General features: G+C 37.7%; 1 protein-coding gene across 1 annotated transcript in view; it reads left to right on the forward strand.

Annotated features, from left to right (window-relative positions):
- The window catches only part of LOC123807866 (IQ domain-containing protein H-like), a 60,161-nt gene that overhangs the window by 20,689 nt on the left and 13,464 nt on the right, over positions 1–26,008 (forward strand). Inside the window, exon 5 of the mRNA XM_045821941.1 lies at positions 9,690–9,806. Within this exon, the coding sequence (XP_045677897.1) occupies positions 9,690–9,806 (117 nt within the window). The remainder of the gene's footprint in view (positions 1–9,689; positions 9,807–26,008) is intronic.

The following is a 26,008-nucleotide window of genomic DNA, read 5'->3' on the forward strand; positions in this document are numbered from 1 at the left end:
AATTGTACCCTGTAAAAGGGAGAATTTAAGGTATATGAATCCCATCTCAATAAAGCTATTAGAAAAAAATGTATAAGTAAAGACAGGAAATTTGCTTCTGTCTAAATGAGCAACCATGTCACTGTTTTTTTCACACGATGTTCATGGCATGGTCAGTTTCTTTGACAAGAGCTTCCTTCAGAAAGCAAAATAAATCAGAACAGAGTACCTACACATTTGTAAACAGAGCCCTAGAAAGAGTTTCCAGAATAGAAACTTTCCATAACAGAGCACAAGGGGTTTCTGGCCCTGACCCACGCAGCCCCATTGGTTGGACATTGTCCCTCGAAGGGAGAGGTTGCCCAGTGGATTCCCGGTCAGGGCTCATGCCTGGGTTGCAGGTTTGGTCTCCACTGGGGCGTGTGTGGGAGGCAACAGGTCACGTTTCTCTTCACATCGATGTTTCTTTCCCTTTCTTTCTTCCTCCCTTACCCTATCTCTAAAAATAAATAAATAAATAAATAAATAAATAAATAAAAATTTTTAAAAGAGTTTTCTGACTGCCTCCTTGGAGTGTTCTTTCAGTTTGACTCCTGTTTCCTCTCTGACTCCCCCAAAGTAAATATTATAGTAATAGCTCACCTCTTTTGAGTACCAGGTATTGTTATTAGTACTTTGGAAATACTAACTCTCTTAACCTTGTTATTACCTTTGTTTTTATTGATGAAGAAACCAAGGTACAGAATGTTAAAGACACTGGCCCAGACAACACAGCTAGTAAGTGTCAGAGCCAGCACTGTGTACCCAGAAATGCAGGGATCCAGAGCTGTCTCTTGACCACTGCAGTACCCTCTTTTAAATAATAGCTTTATTGAAATATAATTTATATATCATAAAATTCACTCTTTTAAAAAGTGTTTGTTTCAGTGGTTTTTAGTATATTCAGAGTTGTACGGCCAATATAATTGTTTATGTTAGTCTGCATTTATCCTTCATCACACTTGCCACGATTGGTAATTAGATATTGAGTTGTATGATTTTTTAAAAACAATTCTTATATAAAATTTTAATAATTCTTAAATAAATTGTCTGTCTTTCCACTAGATTATGGGGAGGATAGGATCCATGTGAGTCTGTTCATTGCTCTATAATTCCAGGAGACTCTCAATAGATGTTTGTTGAGTGAATAGCCGAAACCACCAGAGTGGCTCCTCAGGGTGTACTCGTCCCCATGTAAAATTCCTGTACTAGCCAGGCTCATCTGCACTCCCAAGGCAGCTTGCTCCCACCTTTGTCATTGTACTTGTCACACTGGGTTTGTTCGGCCACTCTCTGGAATACTTACGGTGTGCCAAGGGCTGTTAGAGGCACACTGGGGTGAACAACTCAGACCAGGCCCCTGCTTTCATAGAGCTTACATGCTAGTGAGGGGGGACAGTCCACCAATAGGAAAATATTAGAGAATCATACGGGCCTTGATGAAAAGAGAATGCTGTGGTAAAGGGAGCTTACGCTTCTTATCTTCCTTACTATTAAGTATCTGTTTCAGTTAAATTTTTTATTATTTTTCCAAGAATCTCAGAGGGCCACAGTTGGTCTACAAGTGAAGATTTGAGATCTCTGGTTTAAAAGACAATAAAATAAAATATCTGAAATTTGGACTGTTGTCCAATGTATAGTTGCTTCATTATTCCAGGAAAAAAAAAAAACCCACCTATGGCCAGAAATTGACTTTCCCAAGAGAGTTTTGAATCCTGTCAAATGATTATAAAGATAAGGAATCATATGTGCTGAGTATAACCCCAGGTTCTTTGGAATGCTGTGAGCATGGGTGAGGCTCATTTAGAAAGGGGCAAGGGCTGTTTCCCATCCTGATTTCACCTCCAGGGCCTGGATCCCTATTGTCATTTTATTTCTAATATCAGTGACATCTGCTTAAAAATGCATAACCGCTGACACAAAGGATAGCCCTAATTTTGCATTGTAAAGTCAATGACAAACAGTGCTGTTTTCCCAGCTGTTCCAGCAACGCAAAAGCTTGTATTATTAAGCAGTTGTGAAATCCAACTGGGATATTGCCACCTTTAATTGCCCACAGCCAACCATTTAAACTAGGTGAGCCCCAGTTGCTTCTTTAAGCTCTCTTTCTCCAAAGTTGATAGCTGTCTTTGGAATTCCATTTTACAACTTCCCCCCCTCAAAAAAAAACAACCCTTACATGACAATTAGTAGTTGCTCAATTGTAATTAAGCACCATAATTAAGAACTGTTTATTGATTTTCTTTTACATTTGAGAAAACCATATTCTGATGGCTTTTCTTTATAGTATACTTTAGGTCCCTATCAACAGCAGCCCAAACCCTCTTTGGGGCACCTTGGGCACATGTGCTACTAAGAATTAAGGGAAGGGTTTGAAATAAAAAAGCAAAAAGACAGGGAAAAGGGAGGAAGAGAAGGACAAAAAGCTTATATGCCAAGAGAGTATTTATTTGATTTCTTTGTTGCATCTGGCAAGTTAAGTCTGAAGGGAATTTGAAAATAGAAATTCCTAGATTCTTTAGATCAAAGCACCAACTTAGAAGCATGATATTGTTGGTTGTTTCTGGAGAGGGGGAAATAAAGCCACTTCACTGCTTGAGAGTTATTTTCTATATTTATTCCATAAAATGGATGCTTTATCGATCAATCAAATATAAAAATGTGTGTTTTGATAGGATGCAATCATATGCAACAGCTGTGTCTTAGATGGAAGAATCTTGTCTTTAGTTTTGTGAATTGGGATCTAACTGAGAAAGCAATTCTCAAAATTTGACTGAAACTAAAATTTTGAGGATTTTTGACATTAGACACCATATGGTAAGAGATCAAAGAAGGCAAAAGCCAGGCAAGTAAGGGCTGCTTCCCAGATTTCCACGGAGCTACCTGTCGCCAGCATCAGGGCGGAAAGGTCTGCTGGTGAGCTGGCAGCTGGGTTTCTCCCCGCAGAGTGGGGTGAAGGGATGGCCCACAATGAGCCAGCCGCTGTGAGCTGTCTTCTCATTAGAGTGGAAGCTCCATATTTTTTCCATTTTTATGGCTTTAAAAAAATTTTATTATGAAAATATTCAAACAAACCAAGGATAGTATATGAATAACCATTCTTCCTTCACCTAGATTTAACAATTGTTAACCTATTTTTCATTAAAGTGTTTCAATATATAGACCTAGTGACATTGCACCCCTTAATGTTTTAACATGCATCTTTAAAAATGAGCATATTTCTACCTACCTGCAATACCATTATCACACCTAAAAAAATAATAATTCTTCAATATAACACCTAACTCTTCATATTTCCCCAGTTATTTCCCAAATGTCTTCTAGTGCTCTTTTATCCAAACCCAGATCCACTAAGATTTGCCATTGCATTTCATTCTTTTATTTAAGTCTCTATTAATCTAAAGCAGAGAGACTCTGTTTTGTTCACTGCTATACCCAGTGCCTAGACAGCATCCAGCCTGGAGTAGGATCTCAACGACGACATAATGGTTAAAAGTATGGCTTCACATCCTGTACCTTGGCAGATCACCTAACCTGCCTGTGCCTCGGTTCCTCATCTTTAAAATGGGTGTAATGATAGCATGTACCTACCTCATAGGGCTGTTGTGAGTATGAACATATTTCAATCCTCATAACAGTGCCCCCATACACTGTAAGTGATCATTCTTTAAATTTTCTTAATTGTTGTTCAATAACAGTTGTCCTTATTCCTCCCTCCATTACTCTCCCCTGCCCTGTACACCATCCCCCCCAAATACATATTCTTCTTATTTGTTGATGAATACTGGTCAGCTGCTATTATCTACCTAATATTGTGCCAGACAGGCACTATTTTAGGCATCAGCCAAACTCCTCTGCTCTCATGGAGCTCCCATTCTAGGTGGTGTGGGGTAGGCATTAGGAAAACAAAAAAACAATTTGAAAAGTAAATATATAGTATGATGGCCGGTGAAAGAAAAGCTGGGGAAGGAAGGGCTATTGGGATGGTCTCCCTTGTAAGATAACACTTACACAGATATTTGATGGAAATGAGAGAGCAAGTCATTTGGCCATTTGGAGGAAGAGCATTCCACGCAGAGGAAACAGAATATGTGAAGACCCTGAATTAGGAGTGTGAACAACAGCAAGGAAGCTGGAGAGGGATGGGCAAGGGGGAGAGAAGTAGGAAAAGTAGTAGGTGGCCAGACAGTGCTGACCACTGTGTTACAGAACCCCGCCGATGCTGTACTGGCACAGCTGTGGGGCTCAACTGCCCACTGCAAGAAGCAGGACTCCCAGTGCAGGAGTTTGGTGAAAAAGGAAAGGGGTTGTTTACTTAAAGGTTATGCAGATTTAGAGTAAATGGCAGATTTCTGCCCTTAAGTCCAGCTCCCTTTACAAATGCCCCAAAACACAGTCCTGCCTCCCTTTGCCAAACCAGACCAGTTTCAGAACATGCCACTCAGAGGTACCATCTTTTAGAAAAGCAGAAGTCTGCAGCTTGGCATTCCCTGTCACAGTTCAGCTCCATTTGCCCACCCTAATGTAAGTGCTCTCCTGGAACTTCCTGTGTGACCTCTTATCCAGCCCTTCCTAGGATGTGTTAGTGTCTGCCATTTTTGCCAATTCCCTAATATCTTTTACCTTCTTTTGACTGCCATCTTTAGTCAGGGCAAAAATTCCCAGCGACACAGATGTTCAAGGGTGGGCATCTGCCCCTTGCCTCATGTGCAAGTGCTGTATGAGTTCCCCCCTCTGCATGTCCCTGATACATATTCAGGGATAATAAGTTAATGAATAATTACATTTGAGTTATACTTTAATTTCAAATATGACTTTTTGTTAAGAAATTTTATTTTTGAATACACACAAAAATAGAATGAAATCCATGCAACCATCACCGGTCCTTAGCAGTTACCCTAGTTTTACCGTTCTTATATCATCTATTCCCTCTACTCTTTTTGGTGAGGTCTTTTAAAGCAAATCCCAGGCATCATATCATTTTACCCTTACATACTTCAGATGAAGAATATATTATCTTAAATACATCTTAAAAATATTATCACACCTAATAAATTCAACACTGCATTAATATTGTATAATTCCCAGCCCACGTTCAGTTTTCTCTGATTTTCTACTGTTGGATGTGAAGGAGGTCCACACATTGCAGTTGTATCTCATTTCATCTGTAAGTTTCCCTGACTTAAAAAAGTGTTATTTATTGGTTGAAGAAACTAGGTCACTTGTCATACAGGTTTTTCCCACAGTCTGAATTTGGTTGATAGCAATCTCCTGGTGTCATTTTATATGGTCCTCTGTCTCTAGTATTTCCTATAAACTAGTTTTACCTAGAGGCTTGATCAGATTCAGGTAACATCTTCTTGTCAGGAATACTTCAGTGGGCAGAAAGCTGTGTCTTTCCTTTTATAGCATATCAAGAGATAAATTCTTTTTTCTCTTAATGGTGTTACGATAGAACAGTGAGTCCAACTATATTACCAGCTTGATCTATCCAATATAAGGTTTTCCACCACATTTCACCTAAAGCTATAGCAACTACAGACATTTACCCAAATATTGTACACTATTTCATTAGGAATTGTGTAGTGGTGCTTTTATAATTCTATCTTTCCTCCTTTTTGTCTGTCTTCATGGAAATTTATTAATTAATAAAATTGATTAATTAATTTAATAAATTTATAAGTATAAATATATTAAACAAATAAATTATTTATTCAATAAATAATTTGATAGATGTATTAATTAATAAAATGATTTTTTATTAATTAATAAAAATAATAAATTTCTGTGAAGATCTTTCCCTTATCAACTCCTTGGTGAATCTTAAAAATAGATTTTCAGGAAAAGCAGAATAAATGCTTGATTCTTTTACTTATCAAAGTTAAGATTAAATTATTAAGTTTATTAAGTTTTAGGGGGAGATAGGGAAATTGTATTAAGAATTTGTGGGTTTTTATATTTGAAGTGTTTCAATCTATTGCAGTTATTATTATTTGATGAGTAGAAGCCCCTTGCAAGTTGACTCCTGAACAGTACTTTATAATTTGCAAGATAGTTAGCATACATTAGTCACTTAAACCTCACAAACAACTCTGTAAAGGTAGGCATTATTACCAATATTACAAATAAATCTACAACATATAGCTTGAATTAGAATTTGGCATCTTTTGTGCTTCCATTAAATATAATAATGTTGAAACAATCAGAGTTTTAAAGGAAACTGGATTTTTTTTCCTCTGTTTTTCTGGTTTTGAGATTAAACAGCAGATGTCTTTAACCAGCGGGAACATGATATTAAGCAATATACACTTTAGAAGGCATTACTTGTAACAAACACTGTTTAGAATGATGTTATGCTGATAATACTATAACTTGGTAAATAGCCTGCCTCAACTTTGTTTGTGAAGCATTTCAATTTTGATTACGCTGTGTGGGATCTGCAGCTCAGATGTATGTCATTTTATGGGCTGCCCATGTCTGGGGAGCTGGCATTACACGCTGCCTAGTGTTTTTAATTCAGAACTTCTTTTAAAAGAAACCTTAGCCTCTTGTGTTCAACCCCTAGTTTTAATAGCATAAGCTATTTCTTTCTTATATAGCTTTGTGGGCATAGTAATAAAATAAATACCACGAAACTACTGATGAGATGAAAATTGAGCTCCCTGCTTCTGTGCAGCCATGTAGGTAAAACAGTAATTGGCTCTGATAATAACTTTTGTTCTTACAAACCAAAGTCTAAATGAGAGTCACATTTGATATATCTGCTTGTAATTATTATCAAAAGGAGAGAATATGAAGTTTGGATTATTTAGTGACTCAAGATAGATTAAATAAATTGCTGTCTTTTCTTGACCAATTTAAGGAAAATTTCTGAAATTATTCCTGATATTTATCTTACTGTTGGTAAAAAACAATCATCTTCCAGAGCATGTTTTCCTGCTTAATGGATTGATTAATTTTGTTTTTGTTTCTTAGATCTATAATTGTTTTTCTTGGAAAATCTTATAACTGGGCCTAATAATGCAGCTTATGCTTATAAGTATTTCCCTATACATCTCAACAGATGTAATTTGTAAAATTGCAAGACAAATTTAGATTGTGAATGTATTTGATAGTGATTTTCAGAGAAACCATTTGATATGTTAATTTATTTAAATGTAGACTCCTATATATGATTTTTAAAAGGGAAATTACATAAAGTATGCTACATATTATTTTGGTACATACATACTTTGGTGCCAAAATAGTAAATATTAGAATAATTTTGAAGGACATTTCCCACGGCTTTAGAAGCCAACTAATAAAGAACTGATATTACAACCTATCGTTTCTGTTGGGTTTCTTTTTATATTTTAATTTCTTACAAGAAATATCTATGTCAGGGCCAGAAATGTAAAAATGGGCAGAACACTGGATTTTAAAGGCTAATTTTAACAATAATTCTGTATTCAATCATTTCTTTCCTATACCAGTCCTATAGTCCCAGAAAGATGATGGAGCATAATAAAACTAAGAAAATGGCTGTGGTCCACTAGCCAGTGATCCCAGAATTTAAAAGTTCTAACAAAGCTTAGACATGATAAATAAAGTTATTACCATCATTTATATCCAGAATACACATTTTTTTTGAAAAATCCTAATTACAAAAACCACATCCAGTCAATATATACATATTAGTAATATGCTGACCCTTTGTAGAATGAAAATTATTCTGAAAGTTTAATGGAGAAAAAAGTTACGTTCTGGTGCTAATTTCAGTAAAAGAGGCACTGAGCTTCCATGCAGACATGTGGAGTCGTGCTGTGAGTGTGGGTTAGCCACAGAAGGAACAGAAGGAAACCTGTTTATAACTAGGCACATTATTGTTGTCACTGTGTGTACTTTAAGGGGAAGGAAATAGGCTTTATTTGCAACCTGTGTTCCTGCACAGGTTAAGTCAAGTGGGCAGTTGAATCCAGTTATTCAGAGATTTGGTTTAAAAACTGCCATTAAAAAAAGTAAAAGGAAAGTTTGGAGCCTGTGTTAAGAAATAAGTAGACACCTTGGCTGGTGTGGCTCCGTGGATTGAGCGCCAGCCTGTAAATGGAAAGGTCACCGGTTCAATTCCCGGTCAGGGCACCTGCCTAGGTTCCGAGCCAGGTCCGCAGTTGGGGGCCTTGTGGGAGACAGCCCACTGATGTCTCTTTCACACACGAATGTTTCTGTCCCTCTCTCCCTCCTTTCCCCTCTAAGTAAATAAAAATTTAAAAACTAGACAGCATACATTCTGTAAATGATTTTGTAGACTTTCTCTTCACTTTGACCTTAGATACAACCAATTTATACATTGTTAGGATTAAAGAAATAACTGGATCATGAACCGATCTGATTCCTACAGCCATTGTAACAATTGCATCAGATCACCCTCAGAACTAAGACACTCAATTGAAAGGAAACCAGGTGTTTTAATTGCTTACAATGCCTCCTTTTAAATGTGACAAAGACCACATATTTACAATTCATATGAAATGCCCAGAATAGGCACATCCAAGGGAAAGACAGATCAGAGGTTGCCAGGGGCTGGGATGGGAGGAAATGGGGTGTGATTGATAATGGGTTTAAGGTTTCTTTGTGCACTGATGAAGACATTCTGGAATTAAAGAGGGGTGATGGCTGTACAACTTTGTAAATCTGCTAAACACCGTTGAATTACACACCTTTAAAGGGGTGAATTTTATAGTATGTAAATTATATCACAGTAAGAAAGTTACAAAACTTCAGAAACTGTTGGTAATGCCATATTTCTCAAGCGTCAACTTAACATTGAGCATCCAATCATGCAATGCCAAAGCAGGAGGGTGTGTGTGTGTGGGGGGGGGGGGGTGGTGGTGAATAGTTCCTTAAGGGACCATCAAATCTAACTGTTACATTTTGAAAATAAAGAAACTGACTTCCAAAGAGGGAAGGTGACTTCCCCAAGATCACACCCAGGCAGTTCAGGGGAGGGCAAGACTGGAACCCGAGTCTCCAGACCCCTCCCGTGTCCTCCCCACCCCTACGGTGCTGCCCACACTGCTGGTTTATGTTTGAGCATCTCAGCTGTAACTAATTTGAATTATTTAAAATGAGGAACACATGGTTCAAATGAGCTACTTTTATTTTTCTCTAATGAAAGCATACATTTTCCTATTCAGAGCAAAATCCCTGTGAAGGAGTAAATAGATTTGTTGTGGCAAATTTACCGAGTCCAAGCTGAGATTTACCTGTAAATGTCCCTTGAGGAAAGTGCCACATTAACAGACCAAGGGAGCCCTCTACCTGTGTGTTTATAGTATAGATTTCACCGGCAAAATCCTTGACCTGGAAAGCTAAAAATAAATTGAAACCAGGTATTCTAGTCCTTTGTCCACCTTGCTCGGCTTCTACCGTGATTTCTGAGAAGACGGATGCTGTCTGAGGATGTATTTGTATGAGCAATAGGATGCACGGAGGAAAATCTGCAAAGTTCTTTTTCTGTGAATAAATGAGGACAATTAACAATGTAAATAAAAGACCCAAATATATATTTTTTCCAGTGAGAATTGCATGAGAATAACTATTTCCAAAGAACTTTACATTCCTTTGAGGATATAAAATGTTAGTAAGCATTTTTGTTCATCCAGCATGAAAGTTTCATTGTTTCTTTGTTTCAGCGAAAGATAGGGTTGAATGTAAAAATCATGCAGGATCCTGAGAACACCCACCACAGAGCAGCTGTAAATGCACACTATGGAATCAGTTTGCCATATATTAATCAGAGAAAAGCATCTGTAAGTAATGAGTTGATTTAAAGAGCTCTTAATTTTTAAAAAATTTAAAGTCATACATTAGTCATGTAAGATATAATGTAGTGTTTAAGCAAAGATTTTGATCCTTGCGTCTTTAGAATTTATTTGATGGAGTGGCTTTCCTTCTGTTTATAATTAGAAATGATTAAAACAAGTAAACCTATTTTCAAAAGATCCATTGGTAGCCCACTCAAATTTCTCCATTTTATTTGATGTTCTTAAATAATCTAGTACCATAATTTTAACAAGGATAAGAGAATTTAACAACAAAGAGAATTAACAGAGACATTTTAAATACTTTATTTCTTTGATAATAAGCTTACCACCAGAAAAATCAGAAGGAAGCGAGCTCAGCATCAGCTTCAATGGTATTGACTCACACAATACACAACATTTAATAAAACCATCCTAAATCTGACGCAAGCAGGGATTAATTCTTTAGGTCAGCAAAATGATGACAGGGAAAAATAATCACATGGTGATTGCTCTAAGGGATCTCAGAGTCTGTGTCTATTTTTGCCATTGATGTTCTGGGAAGTGTCCCAAAGCAAGGATTGGATTCTGCCTGTATTGTGGGGTTTTCTTGGGAAAATTAAGGGTAATGCTTCATTTAATTTAGAATTCTTTAATTTGAGATCATTTCTAATACTGAAAACAGTACTGAGGTGACATCTATACATTTTAAAATATATTTTTAACCTCTGGCTTCTCTCAAAAGCTCTTAAATGTATACTTAGGTGAAGTCAAAACTAAACACCAGCTTAATTTTAGTATTAAATTGAAAACCATTTCTAACCAGTATAATAACCTCTTAGATTAATCTTTCAAATGTCCTGCATAGACATTTTCAACTGCCTGTTTCATTCATATAACCCTCTAATATATTTTTAGTTGCTTTATATGTGTTTTATGTTCTTTTAACAGATTTGGTTTAAGAGCACTTTATCATGGAAATACTTTTATAGCCTAAGAAATAACCAGAAAGTTAGATATTTTTATTCCTGCTGAAACTTTATTTAAAATGTCACTGTGAATAATGTGAAAGGATTTTTATCTGCTCCCATGAGCCCAAAGCTCTTGAAATAAAAATATTATTTCTCTGGCTGTAGAGACAGAAGCAGATTTATCTTTTGTTGTTGTTGGTTTTCCCCCTTCAATCTAGAATTAATATTGGCTTAGCCGGTGGAGTGCTGAGGCTTTGTAGCCCAAGGCAACTGCTGCGTCTCATGCAAACTTTTTCTGATGAGTATTGAAGTTTAAAAGGGCACAACTCCAGATTTAGAGAGGGTTATGCTTTGCTTTAATGAATCTGAGTGGCAATTCAGGCATACATAGGAATTCAAAATTATATCCGAGATTTGAGGTAGAATCTTAGTCATTTATTATGTATTTTTTTCTAATTCCCAAATAGGCTCAGTACCTTGGCCATCGTGCCCATGTGTATCGAACAGAGGATATGGGAAAGCTCCTTGTCTTATCTGACATATAGATAATGTGTCCTCATTTGTTTTATTAAAGGTTTTTAAAAAATAAAACTCGACTCCATAAAACTCTACACCAGAGCATTTAAAAATGTATATACATTAGGTACATTTTACTCAAATTGACTCTTGGCATTTCAGTCAAAATAGTTGACCCTATCATTTTATGTTGATATATGTATATATATAATGGTGCTAGCTGAAACACGGTATTTTCATTTTGGATTTATAAAACAGAGGCATTGTGCAAAAAACCCTATGAGAGAAATATTCAGGTGTTTGGTCGTAAACAACCAGGTAGAGCACTTGGGAATAAACACAGTTGTGGTTTACTTTCAAAAGTGTTCTGAAAGCACTTACCCAAACTGAAGCAACATGTCTGGTGTCGTGATGTACAGTTAATTAGAAAAGCAGCATCAAGGCTAATCACTTCTCAGAACTACTCGAAACACTCCAAGGGGATTATCACTGGGCGGCTGAGGGCCCTGTGTTTCCTTGCTTTTGAAACTTGAACAGCTTGTCAAGAGCCTGTAAATAATCTTAGACATTTTGTGGTGGAGCAAACTTGAATATGAAGCTAATTTACATTATTAGTTCCTAGAAACTGGTATTTCTTCATTTTGGGAAGAGGTGTGTCCTTCCTGATAATTAGGGGCTGCTACAAAGATTTGTGCATTGAAAACACACATAGCCCAGACATGCATGGACACACACTCACACCCCCAACAAACCCGTCTTCAGCATATTATATCCAACAAACTGTGTTAGTGAAAGCAGTTTACAGCAAAATATTAAAAGTGAAACTCACTGATGACCTTTCCAATATCATAATTGTGCCTAGTAATAATAATCCCTCTATCAGGTTTCTGAGAAGGGCCTGGTACATGGGGAGACAAGAAGAAATCTCTGATACTGTTTGTACTTACTGGCATTTAGTTCCAGTTGGACATTCCAATGCAATACATTAAAAGATCTAAAGAAAATTTGACGTTGATTTATTTTTTTTAAATAAAAGGGTTTCTTAAAAGGCTTGAAACATGTATCTGTTAACATGAATTTTAAAAGAACGATTATGAATGCATAACAAAATAGCCAAACAAAACATTGCTTTGAATTGCTGCACAAATAACTCTGATTATAACTGTTATGACCTAGAAAAGAATCATAAAAACATTTTTCTTTTTGGCAAGATATGAGTTGCTGTAGAATTATACTAGTTCTTTGGTCCCACTTTCCAAGTAAATAAATATATAATGCAATGTAAACTTAGAATCTTTTATTTATTCATGAGGTTGAATTTAATACTATTATGATTTTTAGATTTTTATGAGTCATATGTTATGCAGTGTTTTTCACTAACTTAGTTGGGTAGCAACCACACTTCACAAATCATGCTTTCATTCTTCACTGTTTCACTTGGGGTGTACATAGCAATCTCCCTCACTAAAAGCGCATTCATTTCTGAAATGATAAAGTAATGGAAAGTGAAGCAATTGTGTTAATGTCAAATGATTAGAAGAAACGCCAGAAGTAAGGGGCGGGGGTAAGAAGGAGGGGGTCGGAAAGGAGGGCTATTTCAAAACATGATTGTGTTTTAAGCCCATGCATATGGCCACAATTACAGTCACAACATAATTTGGCAACAGTGGCAGAATTAGATTTAAACAAATTGATGTTACACTGCAGTAATTCAGAATGAGCTTGTTGCATTTATAAAGCACAACAAGAAGCAGAGTGAATTAATAAACCCTTCTTGTCACTAAAAATAAAAAAGGGAATAATTGCTGAGATGGAGTTAACTTAACAGATGACTATAGTCAGCATCCTTTCAGCCTAGATATGGGAAAGTGAAGGTCACCCCCATCTCAGATGACAAAGTGGGAACATTTTGTTGGTAAACAAATTAATCTTTTGAAAGGTCGCCATTTGTTTTAAGTTTTTATCCAGTTCTTGTCATCTGGAATCAGAGATTGACTGTCATTTCACGAGGCAGGGGTGCAGTGGAAGCAGACAAAGCTGCTTCTGTACATATCAGCACTCCTTGACAAAACTCGGTGCCTGATTGGGATGCTATGGGCTGCTGGTTTACAGCTGTCTCCGGACAAGAGAGGAGGCCCACCCCTGAATTCCAATAAGATGGGCCTGCATATTCCGCCTGCTGTAAGCTGGCCCTCTGCCCGCAAGTAAAATGTATTGTAGTTCAAGCCAGCAATTATCTCTTTTACTTCCTTCTGTGCTGCTTCTGTTCCCTTTTTCCAAAAACAGATGTGGGTATTTACTCAAGTTCTGCATCTATTCTTCCTCACACCTGCCAGGGCAGAATTTTGACAGAGGTAGAGCTGAAGAGAGCCAGCAGACAATGATCAGATGTAATTTCTTTGGGAGCCGTTTAAAAAGAAAATGTTGATTTTTCAGGAAATGTGGAGTCAGCATCTTGGTCCCCCTCCCATTTCCCAGGAGCATTTGGTAAATTAAATTAGTCCAACAAAAGGAAATAGCTTTAAAGACATTTAGAATTGCCATATCCTATTTATGACGCACAGTCGTTACCTAAGGAGTGCGGTGGCCTTGGCCTCCACAGCACCGTCATTTCTGCCATTGACAGCGAGCGTTCTCTTCCGGTTGCTTAGACAGGGTCTTCAAGGAAACCATGACCTCTCGAGTTCCTGACTCACAGCCTATAAACGTATTCCACCACTGTGGTGGCAGCAGTGCTGGCATAAGTGCGCTGTGTCGCCTTTGTGTGACAACGGGCATTGGCTGGGGCCTCAGTGAGAGCCTATGTACCCTCATTAGATAATGTTCATAGAAAATCTATGTCATGAGTTCTCTGATTTCTTTTTTTTAAAGATTTTATTTATGCGTTTTTAGAGAGAGGGGGAGGGAGGGAGAAATAGAGAGAAACATTGATCGATTGCCTTGTATAGGCGCCCCAAATGTAGACTGAACCCACAACCTAGGCACGTGCTTTGACCAGGAATTGAACCAGTGACCTTTCTGTTTGCAGGATGACACCCTACCAACTTAGCCACATGCTTCAGGGTGGTTCTCTGACTTCTGAGAATGCTGTGTGTCTGAGTTTCTGTGCTAAGATCCTGCATGCATGCCCAAAGCAACTGCATGCTGGACTCCAAGTCTTTTTCAGCTCTGGGCATGGTGATTCTGGGTCAGACTGCCTGGTGTGAATTCTTACTAGATGCCGGGTAGGGGAGGGCTCTTCCAGAAACAACCTCCACCTCCTCATGTGTAAAATGTCCGTAATTAGACTATCTCAAAGGATTGTATTGAGATTTAAATAAGTGATTCAAACACTTCAAAGGTCCTGGTACAAATAACTAATCTGAAAATATTAGTTACGACTATTGGCAATTTGCACATGTATTGTGCCACGTTTTATACTGTCATCTAAAACTTACATTATTGTTGGGGTTGGGGGAGAGAAGCAGTACCCACTGAGGTACCTTCCAGTCTGCAAGTGAAGTAATGATTCCTCTGGCCCCCAGCAGCCCTGGCTGCTCAGAGCATCCTCCCACTGGGCCACCGAACTGAGCTCAAGTGAAACAGCGGTGCCCCTGGATTCCTGTGACAGCCCTGCCACCGACCGGCTGTTTCCAGAAGCAAGGTGCCCACCTCGTTCATTCTCATTTTCCTCATTTATAAAATGGGGGGGGGGGGGTGGAGGGGCCTACATGGGAGGCAGTCTGGCGTGGTGGGAAGGACCGGAGTCTAGTGGACAGAGTTTGGGCCCTATCTGCCATTTTCCAGGTGTGTTACCCTAGGTGAGCAAACTAACATCTTAGGTCCTCAGTTTCTTCTTCTGTAATGTCAGGACAGTGGTGGCCATTAGGCAGGGGTGTTGTGGGGACTTAGATAATATATTAACACTGCTGGCACATAATAGGCACCTAATAAGTTGCCTGCCTTTCTGAAAAATGAACTAATATTAAAAATTTCATACTTCCTTCTCCCTTCTTCTAAAACCTGTGCATCCAGAAAAGGACCTGATTTGGCTCCCTCCATACTCCAGTATAAATAAGAGATAGGTCTAATGCTCTGGCTTCCAAATTGTTGAAAGGAACTCCAGTGAATTTCAGGAAGGCTGTAGGAATTTAACTAATATTTCATTTTTGTGGTAAATATTTGCTGTGTATTAAAGTGTGATAAGGAACCGCTCACAGACTCCAGTGAGATGCCATCGATGGGCTCACTGGTGCCGTCGGGTTCACTCTGTGAGCTCATGGACACATGCACGTGTATGCAGGCGCCTGTGTCTGTGCACTTGCATTTGAACTTTTTATAAAGGTATTGGTTATGAGATAGGGTGCATCTTCATACTAGTCATATTTTAAAATTCAGTTATCTTCTTATGTAAACTATAATAATCATGCAAATAAATGAATGAAGATTGAATGACTTAATACTCTCGTACCTGTCAAGGCCTTAAAGCAGTGCCTTGCCCCCAGCAAGCACTCAGCACATGTGGCCTGGCATTAGCATTACAGCACGCGTGTGTTGCTGGTCACTCGAAGGCAGGCAAATTCTCTGGTGCACGCGTCTGGCACAGCCTAGCAGTCAACTGTACAATTACAATAGTACATGGTGCATCATGATAATACAGCATGTCAGATTGTTACGTTGCTCATTTAGGTTTGGGTTGGCACTTAACCTGATTTGAAATGTGCTGTACAATCTGCACATGGCACCACAGGGTTTGGGTGTTACACTGCAGATAAAAGACCAGTAATAAAGCATAATCTTAAAATTTGGACTCAACATACAAAACAAAGTAGGTTGTTTGAAACTGAATATCTGAAAGAGGAAAGTGCTGAGATTTCCAAAAATAATTTAAATGGGACATGATGAAACATCTTAAAATGTTAAAAGATACATTTGAAAGTACTTTTGGTCATTCAACCCTTCGATAATAGCATTTATTATTAAGTGTGCCACACACTATGTTAGGTGCTTTATGTACACTATCTTATTTAACTCTTACACCTGTAAAATGGATGCAGTTTAAAGATTCTTTTTTATGTATTGATTTTAGAGTAAGAGGAAGGAAGAGAGACAGAGACAGAGATGGAGACATCATTTTGTTGTTCCACTTATTGATGAGTCTTGTATGAGCCCTGACTGGGGCTCAAACCTGCAACCTTGATGTACCCCAGTGGCACTCTAACCAACTGAGTACCTGGCCGGGGCCCAGCTGCAGTTGTTATAACCATTTGACACTTGAGGAGACTGAGACTAAAATTTAGCTACTTGCCCAAGGTTATGAAGTAAGTAAAGAGTCAGGATTCAAATTATTTATGAAATCTACTTGTCAAATCTCCCCAAATTGAATACTTAACAATCACTTCTTAATTATTAGGAACATGAGTAGTTGTCAGATATTGTTAGTAATTCTGTTTTCTACTAAAAATTCCTATTCTTAAAATTTCTGAATTATTTTAATTGAAGAAAATCATGACATATGGGTACAAATTGTTAGCTATTTGAAATTACTTATGTATTTACATGAGGATTTTCTCCATCTTGTGCAGGCAAAATAAAATACAGAAATAAATTGTCTGCTGTGGCGGATGCAAGATTGCAGTTATTACCTATGACTCTTAATTTCATAATTTGCCTTCATCAAAACAGCCTCATTGTTGCCAGTGCTGATACACACACACACACACAAAATATATGTAACTAATATACAGGGTAGGGCAAGAGTAGGTTTACAGTTGTGAGTACATGAAACAGTTTATTCTTGTATTATTATTTATTAATTAGTGTATTATTTTCCATATGAGCAACTGTAAACCTATTTTTGCCTCACCCTGTATATACTTATTTATATACATATAAAAATCAAATATAAAATTATACTAAATTCTTGTAAAGTTTTCATTTATATGTCAGCATTCTACTTAAGGTTGCATTTAAAAAATAGATTCTATTGCTGAAAATTAATTTAAAAATCTTTGGCATTAGAGTATTACCTCTCCCATGGGCTTTTGCTTTTTAACAAGAGTAAATCCTCTATTTAATTAAACCAAAGGAGTTAGGCTCTATTAAGGGATTTCAAGCCTGAGCGGACAGGAGAAGCGGGACTCGGGAGATGCGGGAGGAGAGCCTCTGCACTGCCCTGGGATCTTCCCAGGTCAGCAGCCACCTGCTAACGAGGATCCCTGGTGGGGTCCGGTGCCTTTGCACTTCGGACTTGAGTTTGGTATTTGTTTGACTTCATACTAAGAGGTTATGTTTCTAAACTCATAAATTCACTTTGATGAGCCAAAAATGAGGTAGACAGAGGAGACTGAGTCAGCTTTATAGTAGATTTAAGGCGCAAGAGGCCCATGGATAGAATTGTATTTTAATATAATTGGTTTCCAGTGTTATAAAAATATTCTGAGAAGGGGTTCTTAGGCTTCACTGGACTGCCCAAATGGGTCCATGACGCCCCAGAACTGGAACTCTCTGTGATAGGTCTCCTTTCCATTCACACAAATGTGCAGTGTGGGGCAAAGTATGTGTCAGAAAAGAAGTAACTTAAAAACCGTCTTTTCCTATGGATGAAAGATCTGTTCCTCTCAGTTGATGGTGCAGGAAACCTGCCAAAAAGTAGATATATCTAGACTGCCATTCTAGATTTTCATAAGAATTGCATCTTCGTTAGTGAAAATAAAACTTCATGCTTTCATCTCACCGACGTTGCTTTTGTATTGCAAGCAGGAAAATGGAACAGTTACAAAAGTGGTAATGCTTACAGTGATACAGTAAGTGTTCTGTTTAAAACGCAGCAGAGGAGAAATACTACAGCAAGCAGCCCAATAGCATTAGCCACAAGAGAAATGGGCCTAATAGAACTGTTTTTATCATGGACCAGGTTAATTATCCCCTGAGAGGTACTTGAGGTGAATAAATACTATTGCTGTGTTCTCCAATATTCTAACCCATTGTACCTTAAACTGTACTTGAATTCAAGTATACATTCCTAGCCTTTTAAAACCTCTTTGGCAGAATACAAGTAAGTACCCATAGACTAGAGTGATTCCCCATATACTTTCTTTAAAAGCATAGCCTCTGAATCAGAATGTGTAATGTAAGCCCAGAAGATAATCTATTTAGTGGAGATCCCTCTCATTATGCCTGCTGCAAAAGATCACTCACCTTCAGCTGACATCTTATTTCTTTGATGATAACACTAATTAGACTACATTCCTATTTGGGGCCTTCGTCTTTCAAATTGACTTTAACATGTGGCTGATCACATGGACCATGTACTTTTTTTTCTTGTTCAACACTGAGAACTGGGGACAGGGCTGGGAAAACACACACCCCGCTATTACTCTATACTTCTTACCCAAATAACTGTACTACCCAGAGGAAGAATGAAACCTGGCTGGAAGAAACAGCATATATCAAGAGGAGAAAGAGAAAGATAAGAAAATATGTACGAAAGAGCAAGTCCATAATGAAAAGTATTCTTGGGGGATTTCTTGGTGAGATACCCTGCCTTTCTTATCTCCCCGTGTTTCCCAAGCCACTAAAGCCACTGAGAGCAAAAGAATTCTTCTTTCCTTATGCCTAGCTGCTGAGAGGCCCCGATGTGTCTGAGGGTTAGGTTCAACTTTATAATGAGTTCTCACTTAACATCTGCTAGCTTCTGCAATGTTAAAGGGAACAATGTATAACAAAACCAATTTTGCCATAGTCTCATTGATATAAGCCAGAGTTACCAGTAAGTTCCTTTGGCATCTCATCAACATTTTATCAAAACAACTTAAGAAACATTAATCAAGAACCTGCTATGCTAATATCTCACTTAAGTCTGCCTGGGGATCTAAAAAAACTTGGCTTAAGAGGTTCCTAAAAAAACTCGTGTATAAGATTTAAAGTACCCTTTTGTATTTCTAACTTAAAAGGGACAAGCTTTGGATAAGCTTACCCGGAGAAGTTATAAAGTGAAAACAGGCACTCGCCCAAGAGGGGTGGCTGTCTACCCACAAAACATTATCCAGACATCCTCTTTTCCACCCATTTAAAGATGTAATTGATATCTGATGTTGGGTTATTTTATGCAATGATCATTTAGGGGGGGAAAGGATTGTCTCAGCAAAGGATTTTCAAAACTGTAATCCTCTCATTATGGAAAATAACCTGAAACATCGAAATCCCAGGGAAGTGCCTGTCACCATCTTCCCACAGCCTTAGGTTTATGATTCCATTTAGCTGTAGTTTCAAGTATAGGGGCCTGGGCTCGAACAGAAGGGGAGATAATTCACCCACAACTTCCATTTTCTAACCTTGAACACCTGCAGGACTCCTAGCGGTGCCTCTGCTCCGGGCTGCATTGTAAACTGCAATGTATTAGCTGCCCGGGAAACTGCAGGTGAGGTAATAGCCAGCCCTTCTGAGTACTTCTCTGCGTTGGGCACGGTGTTGAGTACAACATACCCAGATTATCTCACGTAATTCTTGCAGCAGTCCTACAGATCAATTGAGTACTTTCATTTTATACTTGGGGAAACTGAGGCAAAAGTGGTTAAATAACTTGCCTGAAGTCATATGGCTAAAAGATGAAGGGTCATACTTCAAGTTCAGTCAGTCTGACTTCTAAGTTGGCATTCTTATCCTTATCCTACCTTTAGGGAGCTTTGAGGATGGTGATTTGACCTGAATCCCAGGGATAGATCTGGGACCCAGCCAAAAACTGCTTCCTCAGTGACCAAGGAACCTGTGGAGGTACTTCTCTGCCTAGGTCTGGGAATGGAAGTAAAAGGTCAAACTACTTAGCGAGAGGTGGTGTTAACTCCAAGGTTAGAACGAAAGAGGAGCTGGCACTCCCTCCCACCCCACCCCCAACCCAGCTTTGTTGAGATATAATTGACATATAATATTTTTTAAGTTTGGGTGTAAAATGTGATTATTAGGTACACATATATTGTGAAATGATTAGCACAGTAAGTTAATTAACACCTCCATCACATAATTACCTTCTGTGTGAGTGTGTGTGTGTGTGTGTGTGTGTGTGTGGTGAGGACATTTAAGATGTGTTCTCTAGAGCTGGTACTTTCAAGATGGAAACTTTCCCCACCTAGATTGTAAACCCCTCTGAGGGCCGGGAACCACGTCTCCACAGTGTCCAACCTGGTCTGAATCCAATGTGAATTCACTGTTGATCTGTGTGGATGTGGTTAACGACTTTGAACGACTTGTTAAGAACCTGTATAATTGAGCTAGGCTGTGTCAAGTTAATTTACGTAATGAAATTTCATGTACCTCATTTGACTACATTTGTAGAGAGCTCCTCTTTTGGGCCATAAAAATGTCTTCCCAGATCTCTTTAGGTAGAATTAATTTCCCCTCCCTACATCATCTTTCATGCGTTGAAAGCTTGTGCATGCTATGCCTTGAATTCACTGAGTGACATCAAAAGACAGTTGAATAAATAAAAATATCATATTCCCAAAAAGGAAAGATGATTATAATAAATGGAGGCAACTGTACTTGAACAAGAATTAAAAAAGTTAAAAAATATCATAATTCAATACAAAATAAAATAAGACTTAAAAAAGAAAAGAATGCCAGTTCTTTCCAAATTAATATTTGTATCTAATGTAATTCCAGTCAAAATTCTTATAGGTTTTATTTGGTTTGTGTGGATGTTAATTCTTTTCAACTTGCCAGTGTTCATCATTTGAAAAATAAATGGGCAAAGGCTTCATTTTTTTCCCTGAAGAAGATTAATAAAGGTGAACTCTGCATACTACTTATTAAAATGTATGATATAATTACAGTAATTACAATGGCATCCTATGGGCAGAAAAACAAACAGGCCGATGGAATAAAAAGCAGTGAGCACAGACGCTGATCTGGGACTCGCTGAGTCAGAGTGTGGTGAAGGTGGCACCGCGAGACCTGAGGGAGGGGAGGACTTGGTGCGAGATGAATGGTGCTGAGCACTTGGCTAATGATTTAGAAAAAGCATTGAGTTAAATCCTAACCTTCATCCTATACCAAAGAAATTCCAGATGGACTACACTGAAGTAAAAAATTTTTTAAAAGAAAAGAAGCAAAACATAAAAATGGAACTGTTTTTCAAGTTAGCCACAGGAAGATTTTCTTAAACACCATAACCTCATACAATATTAACAATCCTCGTTACAGGGAAAGTCCATGTTTATATTGGCAGGGCTCCGAGCCCGGCCCTGTCAGTAACTTCTGTGATTTCTGGGCAGATCCCTTATAAGTGATCTCCTTGGGCCTTATTGTGTTCATCTGTAAATTTAGGGCATTGGATCAAATCATCTCTAAGATCCCCTTCCAGTTCTGACAGCCCATAACTCTGACTCTGATCAAAATCTGTTTCCTTTTGGTCCCCTCCTTTCCCATCTGTGACCACCAGCATATGGCTGGTGAAATGGAAAAGCAGACCAGGTGAGCCTCTTTATCTTCTGATTGTGGAAATAAAATTCCCAGAAGGTGCTAATGTTTTTCATTTTCCATTTATGCATTTAACAAAATGTTTATTGAGTAGCTACTATGTACCTGATCCAGTCCTAGAGTCTTTTATGTGTTATCAGTTTTAATACTCAGAACATGTCAGATTATTACCCCTGTTTACAGATAAGAAACAGGACTGTAGAGTTTAAGATGTATGCCTAAGTCGTATCAGTAATATGTGGCTTGCTAAGCATTTGGATTTATGTTTTCTTATGGCAGTCTGATTCAGCACTTAGAAAAATTATTCCAAGAGGAATTGTGCAAAAAGGACAAACACACACACGTGCACACAAACACAGTATTAAGATGATCTAATATTCCTCACAGATCAGTTTCTTCCCCAAATTCATGATGTTGTATTTTTAAGATGGACTTAACTTGTATTGGGGGGTTAATTCCTTCATTGACTTAAACAAAAATTCCTGAACTGACAGTGCTCCTAGCCTCCTCTTAGGTTTGCTTAGGCATCTCTTCTGCAGACTTTACTGATACAGCATAGAAATTATGGCAAAGCCCAGTGGAGTCGTTGAAGTAAAAGTCTCAGTACTGCTCAGGAAGGGATGCCAAATTAAATAAAAAGAGCCCCAGCAGCTCTGCAGCTGCGTGCCAACCCAACTGCTGGTATGAGGTAAATGAGGACCGAACTTCATTTCACTTGTGACCCTAGCCGGTATTTAAACAAAAATGCCTAGAGACCAGCACACTGTTCTTTAATAGGGGAATAAAGAGCAACAGCAAAAATAATTATAATAAATGACAAACCCATTCACAAAGTCTTTCTTAGACCTTAACCAAAAGGATTTCCATTTAACTCATTTCCTCTCATGTAGGCCCGAGTGAAGGCTGAGACCGTAAATTCCATCTGAGCATCAATTTTTCATTTGTAGCCCTAAGTTTCCATAAGAAAAACTATGTAGAAGGCACAGGTAATCCAGTTGCTTTCCTTCCCTTTTCTTGTGACAATGTTTGAGTGATGGTGTGGCGTAATAGTCTCCAATACACAAAAATCACAAGTGTAGGCAATGCAGTATTTTTTTCTTTTATGAGATGCATTAGATATATAGGTGAAATGTTGGTACTTTGTTATTCTCTAGTCATTACTTTTTCAGAATTTTAAAATTTTTATTGGGATGTACAAATAAATGCTATCAAGAATATAGAGAAAAATAGCAACAAGAAATAATTAGATTTCTATTTGTCAATCTGAATCCATCAAAAAATCCTGACTTCACTGTGTTTCAAGCTCATTTAAAGAAATGTTTTATCTAAAATCAAGTTATCACCTACCTTCTAACTTTGCAGAATGGTCTAATATTAACACATCATAGCAATTATAATTGTTAGCTACATATTAATATTTTATCAGTTTTTCCCCCAAAATGTATCCCAAAGAATACTGGTTCCCTGGAATGTGAATAGGTATTCCATGGAAGGAAAATTTCTGGTCCCATAAAATTGGGACACATGAAGTTAAAGAGAGTCAGACTAATTTTTACACCATTTGGCCACCAGAGTCACTAACATGCTGAGGTACGTTATAAAGTCTTTAGGATGTTGCCTAAGTGCTGAATTTTATCTAACTATTTTTAATGGAAAAAAATTAGAAGATATTACATATTTCCTTCCTTAGTCACATTTTATTGGAATTTAATATTTCCTTGGAGACTTTGGGGCATCATAACAAACTCCATTTTTTAAAACTGTACTGTACAAGGCCTGAGAGATGTGCGGTGCGCACACCTCACACCTCTATGTGTTCAAAACAGTATTTCTTCTCCATCTCCTCCACAGTCATCTCGGCTCGCCACATTCTTTGAGTCTGTTCACAATCCCATGGTCACTTCTGCTACTAGCTTCCCTCTTTATCACCCTAACACCACTTCCGCTCCTGAGAACTGTGCCCCTGTGTGTGCCTTTTCTCTTTCTTCCTCCTTCCTCCGACTTCCTCCTTCCTCTTCCTCCACCGCTCCTGTTCTTTCTTCCTCTCTCTCTCTCTCCTTTATTTCTGATATTGGTTACATGCTTTGTCATTTGCTTGATTAGTCTTGCTGAGACTTATCAATTTTACTGTTCTTTTCAAAAAAATCATTTTTGGCTTTGTTAATTCTCTCTATTATTTGTTTTCTATTCCATTGATTTATCCTATTTTCTTTTTTAATTCTCTTCCTTCTACTTATTTTGAGTTTATTTTACTCTTCTTTTTAAAGTATATTTTATTGATTATGCTATTACAGTTGTCCCAGTTTTTCCCCCTTGGGCACCCTCCACCTGGTACCCCCTTCCCTCCAGCATTCCCCCCTTAGTTCATGTCCATGGGTCATACATATAAGTTCTTTGACTTCTACATTTCCTATACTATTTTCAACATCACCCTACTTTTTGTACCTTCCAACAATGCTTCTTAATCTCTGTACCTTTTCCTCTATTCTCTCCCTTCCCCATCACAGCTGATAACCCTCCAAATGATCTCCATACCTATGGTTCTGTTCCTGTTCTAGTCATTTGCTTAGTTTGTTTTTATTTATGATTTTTAGATTCAGTTGTTGATAGTTGTGAGTTTGTTGTCATTTTACTGTTCATAGTTTTGATCTTCTTTTTTTTTTCTTAAATAAGTCCCTTTAACATTTTGTATAATAATGGCTTAGTGATGATGAACTCCTTTAGCTTTACCTTGTCTGGGAAGCACTTTATCTGTCCTTCCATTCTAAATGATAGCTTTGTTGAATAGAGCAATCTAGGCATAGGTCCTTGCTTTTCATCACTTTGCATACTTCTTGTCAGTCCCTTTTTGTCTGCAAAGTTTCTGCTAAGAAATCAGCTGATAGTCTTATGAGAACTCCTTTGCAGGTAACTCTCTGCTTTTCTCTTTCTGCTTTTAAGATTCTCTCTTTATCTTTAACCTTTGGCATTTTAATTATGACGTGTCTTGGTGTGGTCCTCTTTGGGTCCAACTTGTTTGGGACTCTGTGCTTCCTAGACTTGTATGTCTATTTTCTTTGCCAAATTAGGGACGTTTTCAGTCATTATTTTTTCAAATAAGCTTTCAATATCTTGCTCTTCCTCTTCTCCTTCTGGCACCCCTATGATTCAGATATTGGCATGTTTGGAGATGTCCCAAAGTCTTCTTACACTCTCCTCATTTTTTTGAATTCTTGTTTCTACTTTCTGTTCTGGTTGAATATTTAGTTCTTCCTTATGTTCCAAATCGTTGATTTGAATCCTGGCTTCCTTCCCTTCACTGTTGGTTCCTTGTAGATTTTTCTTTATTTCACTTAGTGTAGCTTTCATTTCTTCCCTTATGTTGTTGCTGTACTTACTGAGTTCTCTGAGTGTACTGATCACCAGTGTTTTGAAATCTGCATCTGATAAGTTGGCTATCTCCATTTCATTTCATTCTTTTTCTAGGGTTTTGTTCTGTTCTTTCATTTGGGCCATATTTCTTTGTCTCCTCAATTTGGAAGCCTCCTTATGTTTGTTTCTCTATATTAGGTAGAGCTGCTTTGACTTCCTGTCTTAGCACACCCATCTGGATAAATTTGGTTTCTTTAAATCGTTGATTGTTCAACTGCCAGTTCAATTTTCTGGCAGTTCTAGGTGTTTTTTGTTTTGAAGTTAGTTGTGATTTTTCTTGTGGTTGCACAAGGTGACGTGTGTCAGTCAGCCTATGCCTCCCTCTTGACTGGGACTCCTATTTTACTCTTCTTTTTAAAAAAAACATTTAGAATCTTAGATCATTGACTTTAGAACTTTATTCCTTTCTAATATAAACATTTAGACTGGTAAATGTCCTCTAAGCCATGTTAGCTGCACATACAAATTTTTATGTGTTGCATTTTCATTGTCATTCAATTCAAAACTCCCCTAGTGATTTATTTCTTAGTGAGTTATTTAGAAGTATTTTAATTTCCAAATATTTGGGAATAGTTTTTCTTTCCTCATTCTTATTGAATTCTAATTTAATTTCATTAGAATCAGAGAACATTCTTTGTAAGACTGAAATCTTTTGAAGTTGATTGAGGCTTATTTTATGGTCCAGAATGTAATTTCTTTTCATGAATGTTCCATGTACATTTGAAACTAATGGATATCCTAGAGTTGTTGGTTGTAGTATTCTATAAATATCAATTAGGTCAAGGGGGCTGATGATGATGTTCAGATCTTTTATATCCTTACTGATTTTTAAAAAGTATTTTTATGCAAATTAATGAG

This window comes from Phyllostomus hastatus, unplaced genomic scaffold (assembly GCF_019186645.2).
Source record: "Phyllostomus hastatus isolate PE091 unplaced genomic scaffold, TTU_PhHast_1.1 phas_scaffold_501, whole genome shotgun sequence".
NCBI lineage: Eukaryota > Metazoa > Chordata > Mammalia > Chiroptera > Phyllostomidae > Phyllostomus > Phyllostomus hastatus.